This window comes from Coturnix japonica, chromosome Z (genome assembly GCF_054131305.1).
Source record: "Coturnix japonica strain WE chromosome Z, WE-NBRP24, whole genome shotgun sequence".
Lineage (NCBI taxonomy): Eukaryota > Metazoa > Chordata > Aves > Galliformes > Phasianidae > Coturnix > Coturnix japonica.
Genome location: NC_140702.1, coordinates 65,903,331 through 65,921,669, shown reverse-complemented (window position 1 = coordinate 65,921,669; position 18,339 = coordinate 65,903,331). Strand labels below are relative to the sequence as shown.

The following is an 18,339-nucleotide window of genomic DNA, read 5'->3' as shown; positions in this document are numbered from 1 at the left end:
CAGGCATCCCCATCCCCAGCTGCCCCAAGGGTGCAATTCTGCCCCCCATTCCCCCTCCAAAAGCCCACACCTCGCTGGGGTAAGGCAAAGCACAGGAGCTGCAAACAGCAGGACTGAGGGCAATTTGTATTTCAACAAAATAGTCTGCGCGCACGCTTATATTTACACCTGGGGAGGGGATATTTACAGGGCTGGGGTGAGGGGTGGGGCTATATACACAGGGGGTGTGTGGAGGGGAGCAGCAAGGTCTAAGCCTGTCCCACTCCTTTCCTCTCTTTGGGAAAGGGGTGAGACAGGCGCAGGGGGAGCAGAGTACTGAAAAGAGAAGGCAAAGTGCCGTGTGGGGCAGCCAGGCCCCAGGGATGGCTCAGACCCGCCGAGCCACAGAGGTTGGGGATGGGGGGTCAGGACCCAAGAGGCTGGGGGGGGGGGGGTCAGGAGGGTTCTCCCAACCAGGGGCTGCAGGAGGCTTGGAGGGAGCTTTGCTGGTGCTGATGGAGGGGACGGGCGGTGCAGTGCCCACTGAGCCCCTGTGCCCCAGTACTGCTGAGGGGGGTCCTGGTGCACCCCAAGAAGGGGGGCTCTGTTGAGCTCAGATGGCTTTGGGGTCTTTCCGCTCACCCAGCAGCCAGTATGTCCGCATCTTCCCCTTGCCCTGGGCGGGGGGAAATGGTCAGACCCCCCAGGACTGCTGTCCCCACAGTGCTTTCCCCAGCACCGCATCCTCACCTTCATCTCCACATCTCCACGCAGCTCCAGCTCAAAGCAGCCAAACTCATCCAGGACTTCTTTGGTGGTGGAGGAGACGTGGATCTTCAGGGCTGGGGGGCAAAGGGACATGCATGGGATGCACCTGTGGTGCTCAGGGCAGGGATGGGTACCTCCAGCCCCACGGCTCACCCTGTCCATTGGACTCCATGCGTGACGCTGTGTTCACTGTATCCCCAAACAAGCAGTACCGCGGCATCTTCAGCCCCACCACTCCTGCGCACACGGGACCTGGGGACACCAAGACATTCAGAGATGTCAGAATAGCAGAGAACATCCCACCCCCACCATCCCCATCCCTATGGTGCAGCAGCCCCCCAGCAGCCTGGGGCTCACCGGTGTGGATGCCGATGCGCAGACGCAGTTGGTCATTGGGCCGGTGCCGGATTTTGAAGGTTTTGACGGCCTCCAGCAGGGCCAGGGCCATGCGGACGATCTCATGGGCGTGCAGCTTGCCATTGCGCACCGGCAGCCCTGACACCACCATGTAGGCATCCCCAATGGTCTCCACCTGTGGCAGTGGGGTCAGGAGGCGCGGGCACCCCTTGGTACCCACCTTGGTGCCCTGTACCCCTTACCTTGTACACATCGAAGTTGTCAATGATGGCATCAAAGCAGGTGTAGAGGTCATTCAGCAGCGTCACCACCTTCAAGAAGCACAGTGGGGATGGTGGCAGCAGGGTGTCTTCAGCCCTGCGCATAGCTCTATAGCGGGGGGATGAGCCCCCTGTCCACCCTTAGCCCTGTTCCCACCTGCATTGGGGTGCTCTCAGCTGACAGTGCAGTGAAGCCCACAATGTCGCTGAAGTAGATGGTGACGCTGTCAAAAGCCTCAGCTCGCACAGTCTCCCCACGCTTCAGCTGCTCCGCCACAGAGCTGCCAAGGGAAGCAGGGACAGTGGGTGCTGGGGGTCCTCTCCTCAAATCACATCCCCCTCCTCCCTGCTCCCCTCACCAGCACCAGCACAGGGAGCAAGGCAGGACTCCTGTGCCCTCAGCCCCAGTGCGGCCCCCAGCCCCACGAAGACCCCAGCCCCACGCATCCCCCCTCACTGGGGCAGGATCTGGTAGAGGAGGTTCTCTGCTTTGCGCTTCTCCTCCAGGTAGGCTTGGGTTCGTTCCTCTACCAACTTCTCCAGGTTGTTGGCATACTGCTCCATGCGCGACAGTAGGTTGTCCAGGATGCTGGTGCTGCCCTCCCTGCAGGGAGAGGGGCAGCTGGGCAAGGGGGACACGGGGACACTGCCCTGTTGGCTGTCTCCACTCCCAGGTGGAGCTGGGGCTTCTGTACCCCCACTCCTCAACACCCACTTGTTGAATCTCCGAATGAAGATCTTGATCTGGCTGAAGTCGGGGCGCTCAGCAGGCTCCTGCGCCCAGCAGCGCTCCATCAGCACAGCCAGCTCTTCGCTGTGCACTCCAATGTCGATGGAGGGCCGGAAAAAGGGCTTCTGGCTGTTGCGTACCTTCTGCACAATCTCTGCCCAACAAGCAAGGGCTGATGGTCAGCACAGACCCCAGAATCCACCCCATACCTTGCCAACCCCTTCAAATCTCCCTAACCTTTTGGGCTCAGGTCCATGCCCTCGATGTAGAAGGGGCCGTTGCGCAGGGCAATCTCCTGCACAATGATGCCAAAGCTGTAGACGTCGGCTTTCTGCATGCCCTGTGCAGGCAGATGGCCCTTCTGCAGCAGCTCTGGGGCTGTCCACAGCTTCTCTGTAGGGGCACAGAGCAGTGAGGTAAAGCCCCCATCCCCCTGCTACCCATGTCCCTGTCCCCACAGTGAGTGCTCACTGGCGTAAAGGGCATGTGTGTCCTCGCCGTCACAGGGTGTGCGGAAGCTGGCCAGTCCATAGTCGGTGATCTTCAGCACAAAGCGGCTGTCCACCACGCAGTTGGAGGACTTGAGGCTGCCATGGTGCCCAATGATGCTGTTGTGCAGGAAGGCCATTCCCTGCACCAGACAGAGAGACATGGTGACACCAGCACCCCTCAGCATCCCCGTCAGGCCAACCGTGCCCCTTGCTCAGGTACCTTGACGATGTCATTGATGAGCGAGTAGCGAAACATCCAGTCCAAGTTGATGCTCTCATTCTCCAGGATGTCCTGGAGAGGCACACTCATCTCTATCTTCATTCTCCACCGCCATCTCCCCTTCCCCTCCCCACCTCCTCCACCCTCCTGTGTCCCTTCACTACCTGCAGGCTGCCCCTGGGGCAGTACTCAGTGACGATGCAGATGTTGGGAGGATCGATGCAAGCCCCAATGAAGCGTGTCAGGTGGTTGAACTGGATGTCCCGCATCTGGGGGTGCAAGCAGAGCTTGGTGGGGAGAGGCAGCACCCCGCTGACCCACCACCACAAGGAGCAGATACTGCACTCCAGCAGAGCACAGACCCCATCCCAGACCCCACACCTACATGTTTGAGCTCAAAGAGCACCTGCCGTGTCAACTCAATGCGCTTCTTGTTGACGTGCTTGATAGCCACCACATTGCCCTGGGGACAATGGAGGGGTGAGTGCTCACCAGGTAGCTCTGGGGAGACATGCTGGCAGCCCATAGGGGTGCAGACTGACCTTGAAGTGTCCGGTGTTGGCAAAGATCTGGTACTTGCCATGTGTGGTCATCAGCGAGCCATAGCTGGAGCCACGCTGCAGAGAGGGAGTGTTAGGGACAGGGACAACACACCCACAGAGCAGGGCAGGGGCAGGACAAGGTCTGGTCTGCAGGGTCAGCATGAGGGAGTGCAAAGTCTATAGGCTATGTGCTACAGTGCATGGGGGGCTGTGGAGATGTAGCACTACAAGGGATGAAGGGCCTCACAGGGGATGGATAGAGCATGGTGCTCCATAGGGACTCCGGGCTGTGGGGGGATGGAAGGGCATGAATGAAACGTGTCTCTGAAAGAGATGGAGAGCTTTGCAAGGGATGGATGAACACAGGGAGTACAGTATGACTCCGTAGGAGACATGGGGCTATGCAGGAGGACAGGACAGGAGTAGAGGGATGAAGTCTCACCAGGGACAGTGTAAGCCGGCTGCCTGCTCCCTTATGGTACCGCTCTGCGCTCCCAAAGTGCAGCTCATCCCATCTGATCCTCCACAGCATGCTGGCCAGCTCCTTCTCCAGCATCAGCTTCCTAGGGGACACAATGGGTCAGCCTGCCCATCCCTACTGCCCTCCACCCTGCTGCCCCCATATCCATACCCACCTGAAAATGAGGAAACTGGAGATGCCGAACATGACGAAGGTGAGCCCGGTGCCCAAAGCAACGATGGCCAATGTGGAGAGGGGGGCTGCCATGGGTTAGGGAGGCTGTTAGCACTGTGTGGGGCTGCACACCCCAAGGGAAGGATAGAGTGGGACACCCCATGCACCCACTTTTATCACAGGAGGGGTCATCCACATCAAAGACGCAGGGTGGGTTGTCCAAGGGGGGAGCCCCCTTCACCCAGCGGATGGGCCGCCCCAGCCAGCGGATCTGCTTCTCTGCACCCGAGTAGTGTCCCACCACCTGTGGGGAGACAGCTGAGCCCAGACCCCCACACACACTGCCCCCATCCCCCAGCAGGACCCCAGTGCTGCCCCCACCTCGTACTGCCCGCTCTCGGGGTCACCCATGGCCCACAGGTTGAAGTCAGTGTCACGGTCGTTGTTGCTGTCCATGCTCACCAGCCCCGTCACCCCTATGGCACAAGTGAGGTCCAGGTGGAATATGGAGCACAGGACCAATCCCTGCAGCCCACCTGCCCTCCTCCCTTTCCCCCTAACCCCCCCAGCCCCTCTCCCTGCTGCTACCCTGGAACTTGCGGTCCCGCATCTTCTCGATGAGCTGCGTGGCGTTCTTCTTGGAGCCGCCCTCCCGCAGGGTCTCGTTCAGCACCATGGCGTACAGCAGCACCCCGTCATAGAAGCACCCCGCCACCAGGTTCATCTGCAGGAGGGAGCTGAGCACTGCATGCATTCCCTGACAGCCCACCACTCTGTGCCAGAGCCATGCACACCTCTACAGCCCCAACCCCACAGCGGGGCTATGCTCAACCCTGCAGCTCCGTTACCCTGCAGCAGGTACATGCACACCTCAGCAGCTCTATAACCCTGAATTGGTGGCATGCATGCCCTTGCAGCCCTGTAACCCCACAGTGGGGCCATGCACATCCCCCATAAGCCCACAGTGCTGCCACAACCACCCTACAACCCCATAACCCTGTACCACATCCACTCACAAGCCCTGCAGGGACATCATCACATTGCACTGCTCCAATCAGGTACATATGTCATCACCCTCCACCACATCCAACCCTCTGCAACCCCAAAGGGACAGTCCTCACATCATGCAGAGCTCACCAGGGAGTAGTTGAGCTGCACCCCAAACTTCTGCTTGGCACGCAGGATGAGCTGGGTCTGGAAGTGCTGGTACTCAGGGTTCTGGGGCTCATAGTAGGTGATCACCAGCACAGTCTGCGAACACAGCAACGCACGTCACACTGAAATCCCAACCCAAACCCCCATGTAGGAGGGTGCAGCTCACCTGGAAAGCCTCACGCAGCCCCGCGTCCTGCCCTGAACCCTGCTGCCAGGGCTTGAAGGCGTCATGGGCAGAGTCCCCCCGCAGGCTCTCCCCGAAGACATCGACGTAGAAGAAGACGTAGTCGCCGTTGGTCAGGTTCTCGCGCTGTGCCAGCTGCATGATGCGGCGCAGCATCTCCGGCGGCCCACACAGGTACACCACTGCCAGGATGGGGGGTGTCAGTGCACAGCTCCCACCTCACAGAGTCATGGGGTCACCCCATAGCCCTGCTGGCCTGGACGTGCCCATGGCACATCATCCGGTATGGGGGGAAAGGGGAACCCCAGCACATGGGGTGGATGGATGCCCTGTGCACCACGCGCTGTAGAGTGCCATCACCTTGGCTCAAAGGCTTTGGGGAAGGGGAATATCAGGCTGGGAAAGGCGTCAGGGCCATGCCCCAGAGCCCGCTGGGGAATCTAGGCTGAGGAAAGGGACAAAAACATGTTTGGGTTTGCGGTCGGTCGTGCGGCAGGAATGCGCAGGTTCCCGGATTCCAGCACCTTCGGCCGGCCACAGCATTAATTGGAAACAGAGCATCTGCTGCTGCGACCCAAGAGCCAAGGGGGTGCCCGGGCCCCGTCCCACCACCCCCACCGCCCCACAGCTCAATGACTGCGCCTCTATCAACCCCACAGGGACACAGAGATGGGCGATGCGTGGCGCTGATAGCAGGTACCCTGCTATGGAGCCAGGCACCCCGTGGGCTGCTGTGCAGAGAGCGTCCGGAACCCCCCCGAGCAGGGGCCCTCCTGCCACCGCCTCCTCCCTCCCTCCCCCCGGAAAACCAGGGCCCCCGCTCCAGCCAGCCTGGCTGGGAACCCACGATTGAGCAACGGGGGAGGAGGCGGCGGGCGCCGGAGGAATGTCACGCTCAGCTGCTGGCCCCGTGCACGGCCCTAACCCCGGCACTGCTGGGACTGGGTGCACGGCGACGGGGGGATCGGGGCCAGCATCTGCATATGTGGACACTGAACTTGGTGAAAGCCTTCATCCGCGGGTGCAGAACCCTTGGAGAACTGCACACGGGGAGGGACAGGCTCTGGGACACAGTGTGGCACAAGGCAGCACGAGGGACACGGACTGTCCCTTCAGGGGGTTTTGCCATGGGGCAGAAACCACTGGGGCTTCTTAGTGGGACATCCTCCCAAAAAACACAATGCCACCCCTGTGCCACCTCCTGCCCCACCCCACAGCCCTTGGGGACACCACGTGAGACCATCCCTGGCTGTGACAGCTGGTAGCAGATGGTGGCACGGCCGCGCAGGGGCCCACATGGTCACAGCCCTCATCACGGGGGGAGGTGGGGAATGGAGCCAGCGTGGCTCCTGGGGCAAGAGATGTGCAGAGGGGTTGGGGCTGTGTGACAGGTGCCACCCAAATGGGGGAAAACACACGGGGCTGGAAGCACCATTGAGCAGCAGGGGACAAAGCCCAGCGCCCACCCATGTCCCCAGGCGCAGGACCTGCGCTCTGAAGGCAGATGCCCCGGTAATTCCCTCATCTGCAGCTCTAATTATATCAGCCCTGCTGCGAGCAGCAGCAGCGACGTGGGGCCCGGCACGTCGCCCTCAGGCCCAGAGAAAGGACATGGCAGCACAGTGCTGATGGGGCAGGTGCGTGCCAGCCCCATTACTGCCACATGGGGATGCAGCCACATCCCCCGTACCCACATTTGGGGCAGCAAACACTGAGGAATGGGGAGCACCGGGGGCACAAAGAGGGACGTGGCTCTCCTCAGCCTCACCCCGGGTGATGCCAAAGCAATGCTCAACACAGGGTGCATAGTAACAGCATTCTCCACAGCCCCACACAGCATGGGGCAGCTCCAGGGGCCCCATGTCTCTGCCCATGCTGCCTTGAGCCAGGGGCACCGATCACATCAGGGTGATTTACAACTCCAAGCCGGAAACGTTGGAAGCAATCGCTGAGCCGAGCTTTTTCCCCGTGCACTCCCTCACCCCAGAAAGCCATCAGCTCAGGGCCAGGGGCTCACAGCTCCCTCAGGCTCAGCCCTGCTGGCCCATCTGGCTCCTCTCATCCTAGCCTCGTGTCCTTCCTAATGACACAGCATCTTCAGATCCATTAAGGAGAGCTGCCTCCCCGATCGATACGCCCTGCTCATCAATAATGGAAGAGCAGCTGCCTGCCCTTGCTCTCCAGCTGCCTCCAGAGCCCCTCCATTTCCTACTGCACCCAATACAGCCACTCTCCTGGGGCGTTCCCAGCCTTGTCCCCAACCCTCCGCCATGATCACAGCTGGGGACCAGCACCAAGGCAGCGGGCCAAAGGGCCAGGCTGTTTCTTCCCTGCATGGGGCACATCCATCTCACTGTGCTGGCACAAGAGCCACTGCCAGCACTGCCCATCAGTGGCCACGTCTGCACCATCACCTCCGCCTCCAGGTCCAGCCTGCCCTTGGTGGCCCAAGCCACAGGGTGCCACAAAGGTGCCACCATGTCTCCTGTGCCCTGTGAGGGGCTTCAGGCAGGGATTGGGGGTCCCGAGGTTCCTAATCCTGCCCTGGATATCCCAATGGTACCAAGGTGACTCCAGGTCCCCTAGGGCCAGCCTTGTTCCACCACTGCACCCGCTGTCCCGTGCCCCCCCAGTCTGCTGAGACCCCCCCTTCACCATGCCCAATGTTCTGCCTCACACGGGTCCTACAGCATCCCCAACCACTCACTGTGCCCCACAGAGGTCCCACCGTGTGTCTTTCCATTTGCTGTGCCCCACAAAGGTTCCCTCCTACCCACTTCTAGTTGTGTCCCACACAGGTCCCACTGTGCGTCCATCCCCTCATCGTGCCCAGTCGGGTGTCCCCACACTTTTTCTGTGACTCACAAGGGTCCCGCTGGGTGCTCAAATTCTCACTGTGCACCACGGGGTCCCCAGAATCGTGCCCACCCATTAATGCCACGCACGGGTCCTGCTGTTCGCCCCAGGCGCAGCCCCCCCTCCCTCTCCATCCCCGCACCGCGCCCCACCGAGCACTATTCCGCACTCTCGGCGCGGCTCCCAGCCCCGCGCGAGGCCCCCGTTCCCTCGGCGGGACCCCCGCCCACCTCATCCCACCTCATCCCATCCCGTCCCGTCAGTTCGGGCCCCGCCGCCCCTCCCGGCACCGCACGCGTCGCTCCGAGCCGCCACGCACCGCGCCCGCTGGCCTTGATGAAGTGGATGGCGGTGTCGGGGCCGCCCTCGTCGGGGGAATAGATGTGGTGCCGGACGGTGAGGTTGCTGCCGTCCTGCAGCTCCTGAAAGACGCCCTCGATGGTGAAGTAGTAGGGCCGGTCGTCGGTCTTGCGGTCCACGTAGAGCAGCGCGGCGCGGGAGCTCCAGTTGAAGTGGGCGTGCAGGTGGGACACGAAGGCGCCCAGCTTGGGTGCGGAGGGCCCGGTGCGCACCGTGGTGCGGTAATGCTCCCGCTTCTCGCTGAAGCCCACGGCCACGGCGCCGGCGGTGATGAGCGGCAGCCGCCAGTGCGAGGCGAAGCGCCCCACTGAGGCGGCGGGGTAGACGCAGCCCGGCCCGAAGAGCACGTCGGGGTCGTGGTAGAGCTTCAGGTCCACGGCCTTCAGCGGCGCCACGTACTCGGAGCAGGCCCCCCCCAGCTCGGAGCTCATGAACTCGACGCGCACCGAGAAGGGCCGCGGCAGCAGCGGCGGATCCCCCCGCTGCAGCGCCTCCAGCGCCAGGCTCAGCGCCGGCTCCACGCGCGGCCAGGCCCACGCGTAGCTCACGTTGCGCTCCGGCAGCACCACGGCCACCGTCAGGTTGGCGCCCGCCCCGTCGGGGTTCGCCGCCCGCCGCCCTCCGCCGCCGCCGCCCGCCGCCGCCAGCAGCGCGGCCAGCACCAGCGGCAGCCGCGGAGCCATGGGCCGCGATGGCTCCTGCGCCCGCCGCCGCCCGCGGCTCCTCCGTCCGCCGCCCCGCCGCCTGCACCTCCCCCGGGCGGGGCCGCCCCGGGACGGGCAGCTCTCCCCCCCACCCCTCGCCGCCCCGCCCCGCGCCGCCCCCCGCCCTCGGCCCCTCGGCAGCCGCGGCGGGTGGTGGTCGCGCCGTCGGGGCGCGGGGTCTGCCCGAGCCGAGAGATGGGGAGCGGGCGCGTGGGTAGGGGGTGGGGGGTGTCGAGGAGAGAGGCAGAGTGCTGAGAGTTCTCAGCGCCTGGGGGAGTTGGGGAGGGGGCTGGGGGTGATGCGGTGTTTGCGTACCGGGGGTCCTCAGTGCCACGGAGGTCCGAGTTCTGGGTAGACCTCAGCATGGAGGGATTGGGGAGTTGGTTCCGGGTGCTGGGGGTTCTAAGCGCGGGGGAGAGGGGAGGGCGAGTAGGTTATGATGGTCGGGGTACGAGGGTGTCCAGCGTGGGGGAACTGGGGAGGGGATCTGGGGTGCTGGGGGTTCTCAGTATTGGAGAATCAAGAGGGGTGCCCAGGTTCTGAGGAGACCTGGACGTGGGGGTTGGGGAGGTGTTCCCGGGTGCTAATGTGCCACAAGACACGGAGGTCGGTAAGGGGTTGGGTGCCGGAGGTCCCCGTTATGGGGGGGGATTGGGTGTCCGAGTTCGGGAGTTTGGGGTGGAGACATGGTGCAGCGTGACGAGGTGGTCACTTAGGGGAAGTGGGAAGTAAGTACCCAAGTTCTGGGGGTCCCCAGCGTAGAGTGATTGAGTGCAACGTCCAAATTATCGGTCGTGTCCATCCTGGAACGGTTGGGAGGGGTGCACAACTCCTGGGGGTCCTCAGCATGGGGGGGGCACTGTGGAGATGGCCCTGAGTGCCCACAATGGGAGTCCCTTTGGATTTGGGGTGCGGGGTCCCACGGGGGTACACGGGGCAGGGACAGCCGGGCTCGGCGCAGGCAGGAGCGATAGGGGGGTCTGGCGGGGCCCCGCTGGGGGCAGCGTGCCCGCGCGCATTCCGCACATTCCGGGCCCCCCCACTCAGTGCCACGCGCCCGCCCCACGCGTGAACGCGGACAGAGGATGGGCGGGGGCGGGGGCGTGGTGGGGCTGCGTGGGTCCGGCTGCCCACACGGGGCCCGCGGTGGGGACACGGAAGCAGCGGGGGTCCGGGTCTCCTCCGGGGTATGTAGGGGGGGCTCCTCCTGCCGGTCCCGCTGCAGGTGTCCCCCGATGAGTGACACGTCGCCCCCCGCGGGGTTGGGTTACGGATATAAATACCCGAGGGCGGTGAAACCCGACCGGCAGCGGCGCGCTGGGGACCAAAACCTCTCCGAAAAGCAACAAAAACGAGCCTCGCTGCTGCTGCTCCTGATGTCGCCGTGCCGCCAGGGAGGGCCCGGCAGCGGCGGCCGTGTGCTGACATCGGACACTGCGGGGACACGGACAGGGACGGGAGGGGCTGCGCGCCGCACGTGGTGCCATCACTCGTACACCCACGCGTGGGCGGGGGTCCCGCAAACAGCGTTGCATGCCCAAAGCCTTCTCCAGCCCCGCGTTCCCCATCCACCCCATCTTGCTCTGGGCTATTTGCAGCCACATCTCTCCTTCCCCTAGCACTGACTTCTGTCTTTTTCAGTGTCCCTGCAGGAAGGGTTCACCCACACCACCAACTGCCCCCACTGCCCGCAGCATCCATCCTGGGGCTGGGCACCAAGATGCTCTTAAGGCTGAGCTGACCAACCTGCTGCTGGTGGCATCCTGTGGTCCATGGCTGCACATGTGGGTGGTGGTGGGGCTGGTGTAGTGGACCATGCATTGTGCACACCATGGGCACAGCACTGCCCCGCAGAGCTCATGCACTGTTTCATTTCCCAGGTTCCCAGAAGGCAAATGCAACTGTTGAATCCCCAGTGCTGCTGATTGTTTAATTGGTTAAAAATGCGTTTCCACCTCCTGGAGCGCGGCGAGGCGAGCAAGTGAGCTGCAGAGCCCTGCCAAGTGCCTTCACCTCTGCACAGAGAGTAGGGCCAGGAAGCTGTCAGCCCCAGGAGGTGGCTGTAAAGTGCGTCAGGCAGCGTGTCAGGACAGCTGAGCTGGATGGAGGAGCTGCACAGGCCATCACCACGCTGGGGACGTGTGGCACTGGGGCACCAGAGTCTGGAGCTGAGGCACAGCATAGATGGAAGAGGCACATCCATGGGTCCCCATTTCTGTCCACACAGATGCTCCAAAGGCTGCTCCATCCCTGCCATGAGGGGAACATCTCCAAAAGGTTGAGGCTGCTCTGGCCAAGAGTTCTCAGGCCACTGCATGAGTGCCACACAGGGATGGATGCACACAGTGACCTCTGTGCTATGGGCTTCATGTGCTGCAGTTGTCAGGGTAACCTGAAGGACTCCTTGTTTGTGTTCAGGTTTTGCATGCCAACAATGGGGGGGAAAAAATGAGCAGAATCAAAGATTGTGAAGAAAAAAGCATGGGTTATGTGGCAGCTGTGCTGATCCTCGGGTTCAGATCAGATTCAGGCAGGGGTGTGCAGCAAGGGCAGGGATTTGATGTCCCCATGGAAGAGCCACTAGCATGTCTCCATGCCCAGAGTGAAGGAGGGTCCCCACCTCTGTCTGTAGGGCCATGTCCAAGTTTCTTCTGTGGCTCTTCCTGAGGGGTATCCCCAAGGAATACTCTTCCTTGGGGTGCTGCCATGAGTCCCAGCTATCAGCTGTGATGTGCTGGGGCACTGTGGGTCTGCAGGGGGTGATTGTGCTGGAGCTGGGCTGCATGGAACAGGGGGCTGTGATCCCAGTGCTGAAGAAAAGTCAGCAAAGGTCAGCAGGAGCCACTGAGAATATAAACCCCCAGTGTCCACTGTGGGTGTTGCTGGCCCTGCAGCACACTGAAGTGTTGGTGTCACCAGACCAGTGGTTCTACCAGCACCAGTGGTGCTGCAAGCCCCAGGGTTTCACCAGCCTCACAGGTGCCACTAGTCTAAGGTGCCACCTGCCTCACTGGTGACATCAGTCCTATTGCTGTTACCTGTCATGACGCTGCCACCAGCTCTGGTGGTGCTACCAGCTTTATTGAGGCTCCCAGCCCCATCGGTGCCACCAACCCTGTTGGGGCCACCAGCCTCATTGATGCCACCTGTTGTGGTACCACCAGCCACTGTGATGCTGTGACCAGTCACATTAGTGACACCAACCTCTTCAAGCCACTGGCCCCATTGGTGCCACAGTCCCAGTGGTGTCACTGCAGTGCATGCATCCCTGCGCCACTTTCTCAGCTGCAGGCACCCATCCTCACTTGGCCCCAGGCCTGGCAGGCTCGTGGCACTTTCTTGGATAGCACAGCTCCCGCTCAGCCCAGGACTGATCTCCCAGGGTTATTTCTGAATCACAGGACAGGAAGCGTTTAGAGGTTTAAGCCGAGATGAATAATGTGCTCATTTCCTTGTGCCGACTACAAAGCACCTGCTCCGGGGGATTTATGGAGTGCCACTCTCTCGCACTCGCGGCACTGCTGCCCACCCGGATGTTATTATTTTCCTGGGTTGGCTGGTGGGTGCCAAGGCCTGTTTTCCCAAACACTGCACACCATCCCATCACGCTGCTTAGGAAAAGTGGCTGAGGGCAGCAGTGGGGCACACCGGGGTACCCCCTGGTGCTAGAATGCGGCCCCAGGCAGGGTAGGGTGCCAGCAGCTGTAGGGTGGGAGCATTGCAGGAGGAGATGATGTCTCCAGGGTGTGATGCTGGATGGGGTGGCACAGGTAGAGCAGGGCTGCAGATGCATCAATATCTGCCCTCTGTGGGCAACTGTGGCAAAGGAGAACCAGGGGTGCGTGCAGACACCGCTGGAATAAACAGGCTGGAGAGAGCATGGGAGAAAGGGATGGAGCATGCTGGAGAGGGATGGACCATGGTGGAGAGGAATGGAGCTTGTTGGAGTGGGATGAAGCATGAGGACAAGGAATGGAGTATGATAGAGAGGATGGACAGTGTGGGAGAGGAATGGAGCGTGTGGAAGAGAGATGGAGCATATTGAAGAGGAATGGGCTGTGAGAGTGAGTGGATGGGGGGCTGTGAGAGTGATGGAGGGGGGTGGACCACAGTGTTGAAAAAGGATGGACTGTGATGGAGAAGAACAGACAATGAGAACAAGAATGGAATGTGAAGACAAGGATGGAGCGCAATGGAGGAAGACTGACCATCACAAAGAGGCATGCAGCATGAGGGTGAGCAAGAAAACATGAGACCATGAAAGAGAGGCAGTGGAGCACTGGGAGCACCAGGGAGCATCACAGTCTGCCTGGGAGTGTGCTGGGGGGCTCAGTGTGCAGTGTGAGGTGTCCCAGATAACAGAGCCCAGCCTGAACACCAGCCCTAGGCAGCCTGTGAATAATGTGACATCGAGGTATTGATCATGCCCCCTCCACTTTGTCCTCTTTCTGGAGCAGCAGCTGCAGTTGCTTTGGTCCTGCAGGAACCAAGCTGACACTGACCCAGCTGGGCCCAGAGATAAGTTGGGTCAGGCTTTTTTTCTTTTTTTCTTTTTTGCTGTTTGTAGAGAAAATAAAGTGCTTGTGGGGAGCAGGAGCCAAGCTCCCCAGTGCCTAAAACAGCAATCGCAGCACTTCCTTGGATTTATGGTGTTTGCTTTCACAATGCCAGCCGGGATCCTGTTTGCTTCCTGCTCTGCAGCTGCAGCCTGAGCTGAAGGCTCAGGAGATTCAGGTTTTATAACACTCCTGGATCCTGCCGATGGCAACTTGTCCATCATCTTTTATGACCCACGCACCTCCTGTGAGGCTGGGCTGGGCTGTTGCCACCCCATCCCATTGCCCACCTCCGGCTGCTCCTGGCAATGGGGTCCCCTTCCCAGCACCAGGCACTGTGCGCAGGCATTGAGCTGCACCAGCATGGGCAGGATGTTGAGACACAGATGTCACCTCCTCCTGCAATGTCCTGGGATGCTCAGGGCTGATGGCAAACACCAGAACTGGCCACCCCACGTGTCCTCGTGGACAGAGCAGGGTTGCACCACACCACTGCATCCCACTACCCAAACTGCGGCTTCTGAGTGCTCTGTCCCATCCACTGCCCTTAGAGCCCGGATCCCAGCTGTAGGAGCTGGGCCACCCCACACCTGCTCCCCATATTTTTGGTGTCCCTCTGTGAGCCAACCATCGGGGCCTCCAAATAAAAACACAACTTTTGTTTAACGTTTCTCTGCTCAGTGATGAAACGAAGACAGATTAGTTCATCGTGGTTGCTAGCATGCTAGACTCCTTTTTCCAAACACACAATAGAAATATTCATTTACCGCCCCAGCGAAGGAGACTTTTATCCTCCTTATATAGTAACAACTCTGCTCCAGAGGGCGATTTTCATTTGTCACTGATAGACTCCTCCATCCCTGCCCACAGCCCATGGGCTGCAGTTTATCCACGGGTACCCCAAACTCATCTGATTTATTACCACCTCTTCCAGCCCATCACACATGCAGTCCTCTGCCTCCCCATTTTTGTTTACCCCTTGATTTGGGATTTCTCTCTAGAAACAGACCCTTTCTTCCACCCATCTGGCCAATGCAGTGATTTAATGGAGAGATGCAGGGTGGCAGCAGGGGGCCAGGGGATGCCGGGCCGTGTGGGGACCTGTGTCATCAGAGGGATGTGCCTGGAAACCTGAAAGTGGTGAATCCAAAGCGGATAGAAGGAAGCAGGTTTTTTTGCTTTTTGTTTTGTTTTTTTTTCATTCCCTGCTTAATTAGGCTGCCACAGGAAAGCGCTCAGGCCAAAAGTTAGTGGGATTCAAGGAGGGATTGGACATCTATGCGGATAACAGAAATATCCAGCTATAACAGTGGATGCCAACACAAATTCTGGAAGGGATATTAAGCCTCACGCGTCAGGGTGTAAACCTATCCCAAACAAGGCAGCTTAACATTGGGCAGATGACCCATGCATGCTGCTGCTGCTGCAGCTGCCAGCAGGGCAGGACCGTGGCCTTGCTCCCTGCTGCAGCAGCACCTTCTGCAGAGGGCAATGAACCCCTCTGGGCAGTCACCATTCCCAGTGCCCTCCTATTGCCCACATCTTCCATTCTCTCCCTTTGGCTGCAGGTAACTGAGTCCTGCAACTTGCAGTCAGTGCAGGCAAGGGACTGTGGCAGACCTCAGGTACATACCCCCAGCCAAGACCTTTGTTCCCTTCTCAGGTCACTTGTTGGCCAAATCCACCTGATTTCATCCCTCTTATCACATCCCTGCTTTTGCAGTTGCCCAGCTTCTGGAAGGAACTGCTCACCTCTGGCACCCACAGCTGCTGCAGGTGGCACAGCCCCACACTCACATTGGCACCACCAAGCTGAGCCTTGGGGTGGTGGACATACATGGACATACAGAGCCCTGTGTCACTGGGAACCACCTGCTCTGGTCAGGGAGACCAGCTCTCACCTTCAGCCTTTGCTAGAGACTTGGAGAAGGGGGAATTTATCCTGTGAGCTGGACCTGAGCACTTCAGCACCCACCAGGGAAACACCATTTGTAAACGTGGTGCCCGTCCTGCTACACACAGTGGGATGCTTGGACACCATGCCATGATGTAGCATGACAGGGGGGGTGTTTGGAGCTGCCCCCTGGTTGGGAGCCAGGGCTGCCCAGCACTGTGCCAAGGGCAACCCCACCAGGGACCTTTGGATCTCCCCTTGCCACTGAGCTCTGCACCCACAGGGGCTTCCAACTGGAGACATTTCTGGAGGGCATGAATCAGCTTTTCACAGCTTGTTAAAAATCTTGATCCTACCTCTTGTTTTCATGCCTTTCAAATCAGGAAATGAGTTTTACAACTTTTCCAGTGGGGCACAGCTGGTGGCCAGGGTCGTAAAGCTGAACTTTATAAATATCTCTTCTTGGGATCAGGGGAAGAGCATTAAAAAGGCAGAGAGAGAGAGAGAGAGAGAGAGAGAGAAAGAGAGAAGGGAAAGAAGCAAAGAAAGAGAGAAGAAAAGCAACTCGGCAGGACTGCTAAGAGCCCAGCTCAACGATAGCCATGGCCCTGAGAGCGCAAAAGACGGCATGCACCTGGGGCAAGCTCTGCCTCCTTCTCTCCCTCTTCCTTCAGCTGCCAGGCTCCCAGGCCAAATGCTACTTCCAGGCTAAAGGTAAGCAGGGAGGTGAGCTGGGAGGATGTAGATGCTGTGAGAATGCCTTGGCTTTCCCCACAGCAGCTGGGCTCAGCTCAGCAGCGAAGAGCAACGCAGGCTGTGCCGAGCCTGGGAGCGCAATCGTGGGCCAGTGATGACTGGAAGGAGCAGTCTATAAACCACAGAACAGCTCCCCAGGGTTCTGGCTGAGAAACAGCTTGCTGGGCCATGAAGAGCTCCTGGCAGGAGCCTGGCCGTGGCCAACATGCAGGACCAGTAGCACAGGGAGGAGGGCTGCCCTCCTGTCCTCCCAGGGGTGAAGAGATGCTGAAATCCAAAGTGACACTGGATGTGACCTCTCCAAAGAGCCAAGAGTCACCAGGATGGATGAGAGCATCTCCCTTTGTGTCTGCTTAGGCTTCCCAAACCTGCCCAGGTGGCAGGAAGAGAGGCCACCAACCATTTCCCATGTCACAGAGAGGAGGTTAAGCAGTGATATCCCTGTTTCCTTTCATGGCAGAGGGATTCCAGTGGGGCTCCTGCACGCTCTCAAGCTTATTGCCTCTATTTTCTTTGCAGCTCCCTGCGAGTATGAGGGGAAGCAGTTCTCCCTTGGTGAGTCGTGGCTGAGCACCAACTGCCTGCTGTGCACCTGCCTGCACCCCATCGGTGTTGGATGCTGCGAAACGTGAGTGAGGGATGCTGGGGGTGGGCAGCAGCGGGGCTGGCGGTGGCACCTGCAACAGAGCAACCAGTAGAGTCCTGGGGATCATAGAATCATAGAAGGGCTTGGGTGCTTGGGAGCTGGCCTGGGAAATACGTGGGCTGCTCGCTGGTACCAGCCAGAGGAGCTGACAGCACTGTGCCTTCTTCCGCAGCACCCAGCACCCCATTGACTTCCCTGACTGGTGCGAGGCCCACTATGACAAGCAGACCTGCCAGATCTCGGTGGTGCAGAAGGCCAACCCCAGCCTGCCGTGTGTGAAGAGCATGGAGCATGAGTGGGGCTCAGCTGGCACCCCTGAGCCACTGAACAAGGTGCTGGATGCAGGGCTTAGCAGATAGAGCGCACGGCCTTGCTGTCAGCCCCCACTCCCCCAGGGCACACCTCCTGCATGCTCCAGACCTGCCCCATCCTGTAGACATCACTGCAGCCACCTTCCAGGGAAACCACTATCTATGCACTATTGTACTGAGCTAACATTTACACTCTAGCGCTGCCACAGTACACCTTTGCTTCTGCCTTCAGCTTCCTGAACTCATCTGGGGCCCCTTCCCCAACACGGCATCGCTCTCAAGGTGAGCAGTGGGCCAGGGCACACAAGTCTCCAATGGGACCAGAGTGCCCTGAGCTGTGATTGTTTGGGGGAATGCAGATCCCAAGGGATGTCTACCAAGGTACACAGGGAATTTCCAGCTCATGGAGAGGGCCACAGAACCAAATTACACCACAGCCAGCTGCAAGCTAAGCAGCTCCCACCAAGACCCCAGTTCCTTTGTCTGCAGGCACTGGCATCTCAGTGGGAAGCATAGCAGACCTGAAGCACAACATGTGCTCTGGCCAGTCCCTTCTCTGCCCCTGAATACAAGAAGCGTAACCTGCTTCTTGAACCACTAATGCCCACGCTCCCACAGCTCCTGTGATCAGAGCTCTGTGTGCCAGCCCTGGGCAACACTACAACTGAGCCAGCCCTGGGCAGGCAGAACACTGGGCACGTGGGGAAAACCGCTGTCCCCAGGAGGAGCCTGGCCCCTGTGCAAGCTGTCCCATTCCAGCTGCAAGAAGCTGGGTGCCCCACTGGTGTTCAGAATCCTGAAGCAACCCGTCTGTGCGAGCGTGGAGCTGGCTGCCCTGACAGCCTGCCCCAGCTGGTGCCATGCCTGTGCTGTACGGAGCCTCGTGTAGATGTTTCTGTTCTTGCAATAAAGGTATTAAACGAAATGGTCTCCAGT

The 18,339-nt window shown here is 60.0% G+C and overlaps 2 protein-coding genes across 3 annotated transcripts; one reads left to right on the top strand and one right to left on the bottom strand.

The window, feature by feature from the left end:
- Positions 1-107: 107 nt before the first annotated feature.
- Positions 108-9,312, bottom strand: NPR2 (natriuretic peptide receptor 2). Its single transcript, XM_015848450.2, has 22 exons — positions 8,496-9,312; positions 5,303-5,502; positions 5,119-5,232; positions 4,570-4,705; positions 4,363-4,457; positions 4,153-4,285; positions 3,983-4,067; positions 3,790-3,910; positions 3,348-3,422; positions 3,191-3,268; positions 2,970-3,074; positions 2,806-2,877; positions 2,566-2,725; positions 2,332-2,487; positions 2,080-2,248; positions 1,822-1,968; positions 1,522-1,645; positions 1,347-1,415; positions 1,105-1,279; positions 901-999; positions 730-821; positions 108-655 (listed from the first exon to the last, which is right to left on the bottom strand). Exons 1-22 carry the CDS (start codon positions 9,217-9,219, stop codon positions 593-595), a joined length of 3,192 nt encoding a protein of 1,063 aa, XP_015703936.2. The 5' UTR covers positions 9,220-9,312; the 3' UTR covers positions 108-592.
- Positions 9,313-16,150: 6,838 nt separating this feature from the next.
- On the top strand, positions 16,151-18,328 carry MSMP (microseminoprotein, prostate associated). Of its 2 annotated transcripts, XM_032441316.2 has the most exons (3): positions 16,151-16,404; positions 16,966-17,074; positions 17,265-18,328. In XM_032441316.2, exons 1-3 carry the CDS (start codon positions 16,293-16,295, stop codon positions 17,449-17,451), a joined length of 408 nt encoding a protein of 135 aa, XP_032297207.2. In that variant the 5' UTR covers positions 16,151-16,292; the 3' UTR covers positions 17,452-18,328. The 2 variants fall into 2 exon arrangements, with proteins under 2 accessions (XP_032297207.2, XP_085384653.1); XM_085528527.1 differs by lacking the exon at positions 16,151-16,404 and having other exon boundaries at positions 16,650-17,074; positions 17,265-17,588.
- The last annotated feature ends 11 nt before the right edge of the window (positions 18,329-18,339 follow it).

Coding starts and splice junctions, on each gene's coding strand:
- NPR2 (XM_015848450.2), bottom strand. CDS start 9,219: ATGGCTCCGCGGCTGCCGCTGGTGCTGGCCGCGCTGCTGGCGGCGGCG. Junction 3,269..3,347: donor CCAACACCGGACACTTCAAG/GTCAGTCTGCAC, acceptor CATTGTCCCCAG/GGCAATGTGGTGGCTATCAA. Junction 2,249..2,331: donor CATGGACCTGAGCCCAAAAG/GTTAGGGAGATT, acceptor CTTGTTGGGCAG/AGATTGTGCAGAAGGTACGC.
- MSMP (XM_085528527.1), top strand. CDS start 16,770: ATGGATGAGAGCATCTCCCTTTGTGTCTGCTTAGGCTTCCCAAACCTG. Junction 17,075..17,264: donor GGTGTTGGATGCTGCGAAAC/GTGAGTGAGGGA, acceptor CTTCTTCCGCAG/CACCCAGCACCCCATTGACT.